The 13124-nt window shown below is 38.0% G+C and overlaps 1 protein-coding gene across 2 annotated transcripts; it reads right to left on the bottom strand.

Annotated features, from left to right (window-relative positions):
- Positions 1-6766: 6766 nt before the first annotated feature.
- Positions 6767-10010, bottom strand: LOC135152990 (NADP-dependent malic enzyme-like). Of its 2 annotated transcripts, XR_010292410.1 has the most exons (5): positions 9767-10010; positions 9479-9535; positions 9244-9391; positions 8361-8573; positions 6767-7310 (listed from the first exon to the last, which is right to left on the bottom strand). XR_010292410.1 is itself a non-coding variant. In XM_064094541.1 (4 exons), exons 1-3 carry the CDS (start codon positions 9839-9841, stop codon positions 9290-9292), a joined length of 234 nt encoding a protein of 77 aa, XP_063950611.1. In that variant the 5' UTR covers positions 9842-10010; the 3' UTR covers positions 7772-8573; positions 9244-9289. The 2 variants fall into 2 exon arrangements, 1 of the variants encoding a protein (XP_063950611.1); XM_064094541.1 differs by lacking the exon at positions 6767-7310 and having other exon boundaries at positions 7772-8573.
- Between the last annotated feature and the right edge of the window lie 3114 nt (positions 10011-13124).

Below are 13124 nucleotides of genomic sequence, written 5' to 3'. Positions count from 1 at the left end.
GAAACCCTAATCGCAGCAGCGGAAGATCCTTGTTTCTTGCAGCCCCGTTGATCAAACAATTACATACTAATTGTACAGACGAACCAGCCTATTCTATAACATCAAATCATAATCTAAAACAATTACAAATTGAATTACAAGATTAAACTATCACGATCAACCCTCGTGATTTACAACAGCCACGATAAACCACGTGGAATCCAAACATAACAGAATAATTAAAACACGGCCATAATAGTGGACAAAGACCTGCATCACAGAATCACTATATACATGCATATATAATCATGACATGGACTACATATCATAAATCGCAGAACCGCAACCTGGCTCTGATGCCATTGTAGGAAGAATCGGACCTTGGTCCTGCGTTTTATGATACTAATTAAAAGTTCGAACAGAATATTACCCTTATTCGCTACGGCGCAAGCGATTCAAATCCACATCTTCTACTGTATTCCTTGATTCTCCTTGGACGAAGTGTGGCCTTCGATTTCCCAAGGTGTGCCTCTCCTTCAAGCTCCGAAAACCCAAAACCCTAGCTGTCTCCTTGAGAAAAACGTCTGCCTCTCTCTGACTCTAGGATTAATTCGTTTTGGTGTGTCTTTCAGATTTAGGAGAACGAGAATATATATAGGCTACAGCAGGGATCATGGATCATTAGGTCAGGCCTTCCAATGACATTCCGGGCCAGGCCCAGTGTCATTAAATATTAATTCTATCCACTAAAGAACTAATATTTGTACTACCTTTCCTAATTCCGTAAATTAATTATTTAATTCGGCTCCCATATTAATTGCTTATAAATTCCCCATGTTTAAGATATCGCATGTCCATTAATTAAATTAATTTCTGACAATTAATTTAATCAATATCTTTTATCCTTGATCATCCACTCAACCTTATAATTATGCAAGAACAAATCTGCCTGCAGGACTAAAGCATAATTATCTTTATGAGCTTTCAAGAGGACATCATCACCCGAATATATTTTTCGGACACGGTTTCCTTCTATAGTCAATATCCCACTCTGTATATAATGCCATTGCCCAATACATAAATTCGTAATTTAAAATAAATTACTTAATTTATGAGTCAAGGCATGTGCATTAAATACAAGTGTCAATCACTATATCCGGATTAAGAACTTAAGCATTAATAACATCATAGAATCTTAGTTCTTTATTGTCAGAATTAAAGAAACAATTATTCTACTATTTTGATCCCGTTCAATATACACAAAGTATATAAGTATTATTCAATAGTCAAGATAAACTATTTCTAAATAATACTTCAGCCGTTCCAGTGGTTTGTCTAACCCCACCTCGACTGTGAACCTTTATTATATTATATAAGGAGTCTGACAATCTAATCTTCTGCTATCCCATTTGATACTAGATTGTCTACAATATATAATATACAGACAATGTGAAAACATGCATTCAAGATTCTCAAATAATTGTTATATACTTCAAACGAATATTTTAGTATAACCCTAACAATCTCCCACTTATACTCAAGATATTCTTTGAGTATGTCAGTGTTTATTACAAGCAATCCACTACCAACTATAATAACTATGTGACCAAGTATCTGACTCCTATCGCTTCCACGTGCTCCTGAAAAGCCTTAGCTGGTAAGCTCTTCGTGAAAGGATCTGCCCGGTTATCCTTCGATGCTATGTCAGCCACAATGATATCTCCTCGCTTAACGAACTGTCGTATGAGGTGATACTTACGCTCTATGTGTTTCGCTGCCTTATGGGCCCGCGCTTCCTTGGTATTCGCCACAGCACCAGTGTTATCACAATAAATCGTGATTTACTGTGGCAGATTAGGAACCACACCCAAATCCAGCAGGAAGTTTAGGAACCATATAGCCTCTTTGGCTGCCTCCGAGGCTGCCACATATTCGGCATCCATGGTTGAGTCCGCGATGCATTTCTGCTTCACACTCCTCCATATTACGGCTCCACCTCCCAAAGTAAAAACACATCCCGAGGTGGACTTTCTCTTATCCTTATCCGTCTGGAAATCCGAATCGGTATATCCCAGAGGCAATAAATCAGAGGACTTGTAAACCAGCATATACTCCTTAGTCCTTCGCAGGTACTTGAGTATTGCTTTTACAGCACTCAAATGTTCTTGTCCTGGGTTTGATTGGTATCTGCTAACCATGCCTACGGCAAAGCAGATATCAGGCCTCGTACATAACATTGCATACATTAGGCTCCCACATGCCGAAGCATAAGGAACTGCCTTCATGTTCTCTATCTCCTTAGGTGTCGAAGGACACTGCCTCTTTGATAGAGTAACTCCATGTCTGAAGGGTAAATTACCCTTCTTGGAGTCCTGCATGTTAAAACGAGCTAATACGTCATCTATGTAGGGCTCCTGAGATAAAGCCAACATCCTTTTCTTGCGATCCCTTATAAGTTTGATCCCAAGGATGTATGCTGCTTCACCTAAGTCCTTCATTTCAAATTGATTGAACAACCATGCCTTTATTGAAGACAACATCTTAACATTGTTTCCAATGAGTAAAATGTCATCAACCTAAAACACTAGAAAAACCACTGCATTTCCCTCACATCTCTTATACACGCATGCTTCGCTTGGACATTGATCAAATCCATATGACTGGACTGCCTGATCAAAGCGACTGTTCCAATACCTAGAAGCTTGTTTAAGTCCATAAATAGACCTCTTCAGCTTACAAACAAGATGCTCTTGTCCTTCTTTAATGAATCCCTCTGGTTGCTGCATATAGATGGTTTCCTCAAGATTTCCATTAAGGAAAGCTGTCTTGACATCCATTTGCCAATTCTCATAATCGAGATGAGCTGCTATAGATAAAAGAATACGGATTGACTTAAGCATGACTACTGGCGAAAAGGTTTCCTCATAAATGATACCTACTTTCTGAGTATACCCTTTCGCAACAAGTCTTGCTTTCCAGGCTTTCACCTTTTTGTCTGATCCCCTCTTTTTCTTGTAGACCCACTTACATCCAATAGTTTTTACACCTTTGGGTGGTTCCAAGAGCTCCCAGACCTGATTAGAATACATTGATTCCATCTCAGAATCCATTGCCTTTTGCCAAAGACTTGCATATTTGTCCTGTATTGCCTCTTCGTATGTCCGGGGATCATCATCATGTTCACCAGAGACCAAGTCCGAAGACTCTCCCAAAAACATGAATCTGTCGGGCTGTCGAACAACCCTCCCACTACGACGAGGAACTGGTGCGGTATTAGTGACCGGTTGCACAGTCTGCTGTGGTTGTTCTACTTGTACTACAGGTTCATTATTCGTCCCTCCCACTAGTTCCTCTAAAACGATACTACTCTTGGGTTTGTGATTCATTATATAGTCTTCCTCTAAGAATCTTGCATTGGTGCTAACAGTGACATCCCGATCCTTAGGACTATAAAATAAATAACCTTTTGTTCCCATGGGGTAGCCTACCAACAGCTTTACTTCTGTACGAGATTCTAGCTTAGTCGCGTTCTTGTTCAGCACATGTGCTGGACAACCCCATATCCGAATGTGTCTCAGACTCGGGTTGTCCCCGGTCCACAATTCTAAAGGGGTTTTAGGAACCGACTTAGAAGGTACTAAGTTCAGAAGATAAGCTGCTGTCTCTAAAGCATGTCCCCAAAAGGACTTGGGTAAATCCGAATAACTCATCATCGATCTAACACTCTCTAAAAGAGTCCGGTTCCTTCTCTCTGCTACACCGTTCTGCTGGGGTGTGCCTGGTGCAGTCAACTGGGATTCTATCCCATTCTCTGATAAATATTCCCTGAATTCCCCAAGCAAGTATTCGCCACCACGATCAGATCGTAGTGACTTGATACTTTTATTATGTCGCTTCTCCGTTTTAGCTTTGTACTCTTTGAATTTCTCAAAGCACTCAGACTTACGGCGCAACAAATAAACGTATCCATATCTAGAATAATCGTCAATAAAAGTGACGAAATACTCATAACCACCTCTTGCTTGGATATTCATAGATCCACATAAATCAGAGTGAACCAATCCTAACACTTCTTTGGCTCTATTCCCCTTTGCCTTGAAAGGCCTATTGGTCATTTTACCTTCCAAGCAGGATTCACAAACTGGAAATGGCTCCACTGCCAATGAGCCTAAAGGCCCGTCTACTACCAGTCTTTGAATCCTCCTCAAGTTAATATGACCTAATCTCAAGTGCCAAAGATATGTTTGGTTCAAACTAGAAGGTTCCTTTCTTTTATTAGAGGTAGAAGATGTGTTATTCAATACCCTATGTTGTAGTTGCAGTGCGGGTTGACTAGGATTAATTATATACAAATTGTCTTGCAATGTACCAGAACATATAATCTGTTTATTCATCATAATAGAAACATTACGATCCAAACAAACATTATAACCATCCATAGCAAGTTTAGAAACCGAAATCAAATTCCTTCTAAAAGAAGGTACATAAAGACAATTGTTCAAAACCAAAATCCTATCAGAACCAAAAGATAAATGAATAACTCCTACTGCAACTACTGCCACTTTCGTAGCATCTCCCATGAACACGTAGATCTCACCATCTCTAAGCATTCTGGATTGCTGGAACCCCTGCATAGAGTTACAAACATGATCAGTGGCTCCAGTATCTACACACCAAGTGCTCGTAGATATAGCCGCTACAAATGTTTCTGTAACTAGAGAAAGAGACATACCAGTATCGTTTGTCTTCTTAGGATGAGGACAATCCTTTTTCCAGTGACCCGACTGCTTGCACCGGTAGCACTTCCCCTTAGGCTTTTTCACACCACCTTGAACTCCCACTGCCTTCACAGCTTTCTGTGTCTGAGCCTTTTTCTTCTTCTTATTGCCTTTCGGCTTAGAGGAAGAACCTTTCTCAGCCACATTCACTTGAACACTCTGTCGAAAAAATCCTTCAGCTGCCTGAAGTTCTGTCAGCAGTTCCGCAAGACTATACTGCCTCTTGTTCATGTTGTAATTCAAGCGGAACTGCTCAAAATTCTTGGGCAAGCTCATAAGGATAATGTCAATCTGGGTTTCCCCGTCAAGCTCTGCACCAAGGATCTCTATCTCATTCAGATGTGACATCATCTTGAGAACATGATCCCTTACAGGTGTATCTTCAGCCATCTGAGTGTTCATTAAAGCCTTCATGGCTACTTGCCTAGCAGCCCTATTCTGATCTCCAAAAAGTTCTTTGAGATTAAAGAGCATATCCGAAGCAGTGGCCATAGCCTGATGCTGATGCTGCAAAACACCCGACATTGCTGCCAGAATGTACCATCGCGACATCTCATCAGCCTTTGTCCACCGCTTATAATACTCTTTCTCCTCATCAGGAGCATCAGCAGCGGGCTGCTCAGGCTTGGGTTCATAAGTGCAAAACTTGTACTCCTCAGCAGTCAACACAATGTCCAAATTACGTTTCCATTCAATATAGTTAGGTCCGGTAAGTTTGTTATCCTTAAGTATGGTGAACAGTGGATTAAACCCCATTATATCCTGAGAATCATGCATGAAAAAATCACATTACACATAAAGAAGGGTGCATAAAAAATTAAGTCCTATTGGTTCCTCTAACAATTGTTAAAATTAAATGCACTAACGTTTAAACACCATAAGTTTCTGGCACGTCACGATGGGTGACATGTATACCACCTAAATTTGTTTAAACGTTACTTCGGTCCTATTACTAAACAATAAGCCACGTTGGGGTGGTCTATATTATTTTTCATAGCTAAGTGTATACCATCATCAAATCTTAAATTACCCGAAACCTATGGAACTTGGTACGCCACGATGGGCGGCATGTATACCTTCCAATATTTCTGGAATAGAATACTTCAATTCAATATTCGTGTCTGGTTTGATTTCTAGGCAGTGGAGGAGTCACATCGGTCTCACTTAATACCCATAAGCCTTCGAAATCGCCCCAAATCAGAGATAAAGAAAATCCGTATCTATTCGTATTAATTTAAGAAGTTTGTTCCAGTAATATCTATAACATTCTAGACACCATAAATTACATGCCACGATGGGTGACGTATACATAATTTATATTCGCCTTTATGTTAAATTACATACAAACAATGATGGAGACCATGGGATTTCACTACTAGAATTTAGTTAATAGACATCGGTTTTTGGCCGATGTCTTTGTGCATCAGCCTCCGATGTCTAGGTCGGCGATGTTAAAGGTCCTATACAAAGACATCGGCCAAAAACTAATGTCTCTGTGCCTTTTATCATCGTTTTTAGCTTAAATACTGATGTCTATCAGCCATTTTTATGGTTAAACTACATGATTTAACTGTGCATAATGTAATATTATCTCTATAACACTAATTTAAACATGCGACTCGTAATGAATTAGATGACATAGACATCGTTTCCTTACAGGTTCCGTTGTCGTAGGCTCTTTTATACATCGGTTATTTGTAATGAACGATGTATATGATGATAATAACATCGATTTCTTAAAATTTATGTTGTCTTTGTACGTTTTATACATCAATTTTTTTGTAAAAACCAATGTATATGTTATAAATAACATCAGTTCTTACATAAGAAGTAATGTTAAAGTTGACTTTTACAATAGTTTTTATTTTAATAAATATTGTCTAAGGTGTTTTTGACATCGTTTTTGAAATAAAATATGATGTATATTTTGATTTTAAACATTATTTTTCATTCATATGAATCAATTTTTTGAAAGTCCTAATCAAAAAAAATGAAAGGAAATTAAAGAACCCAAAATACTATCCACATTCATTCATAGAAACCGCAAAATCAATATCCAACATTCAACCATATACAACCAATATACCAAAGGCCAAACTACCAAAATCTAAAGTCATCGAAAAGCTCCCAACTAAAATAATTCCATCAGCAAAATCACAACCAAACAATATTGCAACCAGTTGTTACCTAAATTTGCTATCAAATCCGTGGTCAATTAAGAAAATACTATAACATAGATCATATAGCTCACTTTGCTCCATGTAAGAGTGGGACTGTGATTTACAAACGCATCGATATTGGAATTAAAGGTTGCTGTGGTTTCAAGACCTTGTATGTTGGATCTATGACCAAGTTCTGTTTGTGCATAGCAACCCATAATATATTTCCTACGCAAGCGGCAACCAGTTCATGCATGCCATGCCTCAGTGCCTCCCACACAACATTAATCTGATCAACATCAATAGCGCCAACTTCATGGTGCTTCCAACCTTCTAGAAAATGAACTCCTCCTCCGGCGTGGCAAGCATGGACAGCCCCCCTTTCTAGTGTGCACTACACCACATTGAAAAAGAAACCGTTACACATTTATATTTGCAGAAGACTAAAATAGTGAGATGTTTCTTTAAATTAATGAGATGTTTCGACTTTAATTGTGCTCCTATTAAATTTGAAATTAAAACAAGGCTTCAAATGCTGCAATAACACAAACAGAATTGGGTTATCTTTTACCAGTATTATTGGACTGAGAAACGATTTATAAATCATTTCCAGGCTTACTATAACATTGTCCAGAGGTGGCTTCTCTGCTTTTATTGCCTGGCCATTCAGTATGGTCTCCTCTACAACCCTGTAACCTGTGCACACTACTACACCAACTAGGTCTGAGGTCATATCTGCTCCAGCTAATTCAGCAGTCAGATATACATCACCTTTTTTTAACTCTCTGGTCAGAAACTGAATAAGCACAAGTTCTTATTTTTGATTCACCGAGTATGTAAAACCAACAAACACACACACACACACACACTATATGGGAGAAATTAGCCAGAAACATTCAAATGGAAAAATTTGTGAAAAACAAACACACACTGTTCAGAGGAATACACCAGAGAGAGTTGAATATAAAGAAAAAGAAAAAAATCATAGCACATCCTCACTCCTTAGGAAGCTTACAAGAGTAATACTTTATGAGCTTCTACCAACAGCTAGTGGAAAAAGAAAATATCAATGTCTTTAGCAACTAATCAGGCGAGATAGCAATTAGTGCCTCTTTCTCGTGGCCTCATTGGGAAAGTGATTATAATTGTATAATTCATTTAAATTATTTGTTTAGTAAGGGTAGAGAACACTGCATAACTTGCAATATTCATTATTCACTATGAAGAGAACCTAATTTCCCTCTTTGCACTGGTGAGTACAGGGAGATGAAAGAATTGAGTTCAGACACATTTAGAAGTAAGAACTTATCAACCAAATACTTTTTTTTAAGAAAACAAAAGCGCAAGAAGAGAAAGTACTAATATTAGTTGCTGAAGTACTGCTATTAATATTAATTAAGCAATACAAACAATCCAACAGTCAAGTCACGACAAGAAAGCATACCAAAATAATGGATGTGCAGGAAAATCATGAACTAACGGCATCCATGAGAAACTATCAAAATCAAGATACATGCTAAAGAGGCATAGAACAGAGCAACTTTTCCCCTCTGATGATCTTCTCTGGCTTCAGTGTATGCTGAATTTGTAATCTGTTGCCCAATTAGGATACATACTTGAAGAAACATGAAAAGAGGAGCAGCCCAAGCAGCACACCCTGCATTAAAAAAAATTATTAGAAACATCACCAACTAGTCACAAGTCAAATTATACAATTACGGTTTAGGTTTCCATATACAACAGATTATTAATTTTGTTTATATCCGGAGATTTGTATAACAGAAGTACCTGAATATTAGTGCTTATCTCATTCCTTTCTATTCCAGAATGAATAGAATTCGATTCTGATGATACCAGGTATCCATATATCTGTTCATAAATGGCATTAACCTTAATTATATAATCTAGATTAAGTACGCAACTAAAATTAGCATTCACGGGAGAAAGTCAGCAACTAACTTTCAGCTTCTTTATATCTTTTACGAGTGCTCTTGAAACACCACTCTTGTTTCCCATCTAGGCTTACTGAATTACTACTACCGCCAGATGATGTCAGACCTTGAATTGAGAGGCACTTATAGCAATTCTTCTAACAGCAAGAACTAATTCCGCATAACTAGACAAAATCCAATCATACTACCCAGTTTCCGCTTAATTTTCTCTTACATACTATCACCAAAAACATGAAGACAATCACAATCCAGGCGTATTACACATAAAAACAAGATATATGGACATCGAGCACAACATCAGTAACTACCACAATGAGACAAGGACATATAAATATACAAAGCAAACTAGTTAATATACAATCAGGCACAACAAACCTTGGACTAGCAACAACAAGAGATTCTTTTTCATCGACCTTCAACCTTATTTTTGGCAAGCATTGCCAACAGTTGGAGTGTAGACAACAGGGAGAAGTTCCTCCACATTATCAATAAAAATCTTGTAAAATAGCCTCTCGTTCCTCTCCTGGAACACAAACATAAAACAAAAATAATAAAAAATACAGTATGTACATTCAATCCATTTTTAGATCAAAAATAGCCGAAAGGGTACCTGTAGTTCCATCATAGCCATATATCGATGTAGTAGAACTTCATAACTGCGCAGATTCTACATCAAACAAAACAAGTAATCAAACCAAAATCGACATACATATAAACAAAATCATGTTCGAACCTAGACAAACCAGGTATATATATAAACAAATCAAACCAAAACAAGAAACTAATTAACAAAAACACAAAACAAAAATCAACAGAATCACAATAGAGCAAGAGCTAGAGAGCAACAAAACTGAATAGCAAGAACAAGAACAAAAGAAGAAGAGAGCTAATTAATTACCTGAAGAGCAGGAACTGCAACTGCAAGAAAAATACTAATTAGGGCTTCGACTTTGAGAACTGAAGAGAGCAGCATAGGGCTTCGAGTTAGAGATTAGGCTTTCAGAGCTTTACCAGCTTTGATTAAGGTTTCAACAGCTTCGATTAGGGTTTCACCAGTTTCGATTAGGGTCGGAAGAGTTTCGATTCTGAGAAACGAGAGAAAAGCGGGGAGAGAGAAATGAGGGAGACTTTTAATTTGAAGTAATATTTGCTTGAATATTGAGTGAGAGTGTGTTTATTTTGTTTGATTTTGTGTGACGGACCCAACTTAAATAACCGACTAAAGCATGCATATCGATATATATAATTAAACTACAGAGTTATAAAGATTAATCTACAAGTCTAATCCACAATCCCGGAATCACCAGGAATGAGTATGAACAACAACTAAAGTTATTACAACCCAAATAGAAATCCAAATTAAGTCTAAGTCAAACTACAGTTTTTAAATCCCAAAAGTTCAAAAGAAATTAACTAGGGAACTACGAGTTCCCAACCTGTCCCATCATACGGCGGAAAGCAATCCCGTTGCCTGAGGTGGTCTTACGAGCGGTCTGCTTGAAACGGGCCATTCTCGGGTTTCACTGAAGGGTTATAACAACAACAATATATATGAGCAAAAAGCTCAGCAAGTGAAAACAGTAAATAAAACAGTTCACAATATGCAATATATCAAGTGCAAAAGCAACAACAGATATCACAAGGTATAAACACAAGTAAAGGTGCAATGTGGGATATCAATTTATTGGAATTGGAAACACACAGCGCTACGAGCATTGAGGGGTGATCAGCCCACACCAAGCTCCGAACCACATAAAGTGATTCAACCAGGGAGGATCCTCGGCACACATTGGCCATAAACAGACATCAGGCTCCCCGCTACTGATGCTGCAATAATAGACTGGCGCCTCAGTCTTAATATAAAATTATTATCCAATTCCTTTTAATGGTCATTTCAAATCAAATCATTTTCAGAAAAGGGGTCTTGATCAAAGACAAGTTATAAGCAAGGGTGTTTTCAAAATACAAGTGATCTTTCAAAAGTAAAGGATGTTATTAAGATCAGGGTTCCAAATGAGATAATTCAGGTTAATGTGGGGTATCAAGTTCTCATTTATTCATCAAGGGACTATTGGAGGATAATCATGTGGGTGTAGGGTAATATCACATGAAAAAGGTAATTCAAGTGTTAAGGGTATTATTGGAATCCAAAGTGATGATCATGAGGGGTGACAAGGTAATTCAGGCCTAAGTAAACAGTAATTCAACGTTCACAGGTATACAATCATCAAGCAAGTATAAAGGAAGAGTTTCACTTGCCTGGATAAAGCTTACTAGACTCCTGAATAGATGCTTCTAGAGGTTCCTTGCCTGGCCTCCTACTTGCACCTATAATTAATAGTATCCTCGTCACTAACTACCCTTTCGCGTATAAATATATATATACATATATATAAATAAATATATATACATATATATTAAATATACACTTAAACTTAATTGAAACAAGTAGCATGATCATCAAGTAATACACATAGCAAGTAAAGCATGGCACTTTATCATTTAACTATTATCACTTAAGAATCTCTAACTACACCTAAGTCACTTAAGCATTTAATCAAGTAGCACATAAGGTCTAAGACCAATACCTCCTAATTATACTCTACTGACTTAAACTTAACCAATTAATAGTAAGGCACACTTGTGCCCCACCTCCCAAGACTTACAAGTGAAGTGCAACCTAAGTGACTCACTAGTATGCTTACCTTGGCGACACTTGTGTGCCTTGGTAGAAACAATGCATCTACACTAAGTGAATTGACTTACACTAACTTGCACTCTCTAATATGACTTAAAACTAACTCATGGACTCAATATGAGGTCAAGGCCTCACTGATGACACACTAGAATGCAATGCACCCTAAGTTGGTACTAGAATGTGACTCCATGTGTGACACTTGTATTCTTTAGTGGAAATGAGGCATCTCCACTTAGGGTATTGACTCCAAACCAATTTATAAAGGTTGACACAATCTTAAACTAATATTATGAAGTGGTGTGACTCAAAGGTCTTGCCTATATGGGTCCTTAAAAACTAGTGTACCTAAAGTGACCATTCTGCCTTGGCAGTTTGGCACCTCTTGGGGGTTTTGGCAAAAACAAGTGTTTACACTATGTGCCTTGGTGAAATTGTGACTCTACTGGGTACTTAAGACTTAAATCTAAGTTGTGCACTTGGAATGACACTAATGCCTTGCTCAGGCCTCCTTGGGCCTCTATGCAAAGTTGACACAGGGCACCCTGCCCTGCTGTGGGGACTGCCATGAACTTACCAACTTGAGACTCACTAATCTCACTCACTACACCAATCCAATAACTCAAATAGCTTCCTAATACTTCCCTGAGTTCATCTAAATCAAGGCCCCATGAGGGCCTCCTCATTGACAAGGTGTTTAACATACAAAAGTGCAATTGACCCAAATGTGCCCTGTTCTGGGGTGTACCCTGAAATGTGTGTGTGCATCTATGTAAATGATGGTTTTTATGACTTCTAAAGCTACTGGAGACTTGTATACATCAAGTCCTACCTCCAGGAGACTTGGGCCTATGAGGGCCTAAGCATGACACATCTAATTCTCATGGTTTCTAAGGTGCAAAAATCTGCCATGGTGTGTGTGTGACTCCTTCCACCTTAACTCCCTTCCAAACACCAAATACCAACAAACCAATCCACAAATCTTAATCCATACTATACATATACCTACTGACTAATTACACAAGGCAAGATATTACCAAATTTAACCATTTAAGAGCACAAAACCGAGGCATGTATAGAGGTAAAACAGAGCAGAATTTCAGGGAGCATATATGAGCAAATTTTCGAGTATATCAACATGGTATTCACATAATAGCTACTGATTACTACTAGATATCATCATACACACCATAAACTATCATTTTAACACTTAGAACATGGCATGCATTACTCAAAATCATGTACAAAACTCAAATTCCAAAGCTTAACACTCGGTTTTCAAATAACTCAACATGCATCACTAGAGTTTCTTATACATAGCCTTATCTCATCATATAACATCAAAATACTAACATGCAAGGGCTGAAATTACACCAAACTCTTACCAAAGCATCACACCCTTCGAATATACAAGAAACCAAACTCAAAACCATCAAAACTTCAAAGAAAACAAACCATTCCCTCGGCTCTCTTTGAGTTCATTGCCGAGGGTGATGAATCAAGTGCTTTTTGGCTAAAATGAGATGTAAACCTCACCAAAAACACATCAAGATCATCATAT

The sequence above is a fragment of the Daucus carota genome, chromosome 5 (assembly GCF_001625215.2).
Source record: "Daucus carota subsp. sativus chromosome 5, DH1 v3.0, whole genome shotgun sequence".
In the NCBI taxonomy this organism is placed as follows: domain Eukaryota; kingdom Viridiplantae; phylum Streptophyta; class Magnoliopsida; order Apiales; family Apiaceae; genus Daucus; species Daucus carota.
The sequence above is the reverse complement of the archived record's forward strand: the minus strand, read 5'-3'. Positions and strand labels throughout refer to the sequence as shown.

What these genes read in the sequence shown, in the direction of transcription:
- LOC135152990 (XM_064094541.1), bottom strand. Translation starts at nt 9,841, where the DNA reads ATGCTGCTCTCTTCAGTTCTCAAAGTCGAAGCCCTAATTAGTATTTTT. An exon ending in TTGCAGTTCCTGCTCTTCAG is followed by an intron (nt 9,536 to 9,766) that starts GTAATTAATTAG and finishes TGTTTGATGTAG; the next exon opens with AATCTGCGCAGTTATGAAGT. An exon ending in TGGCTATGATGGAACTACAG is followed by an intron (nt 9,392 to 9,478) that starts GTACCCTTTCGG and finishes TTTGTGTTCCAG; the next exon opens with GAGAGGAACGAGAGGCTATT.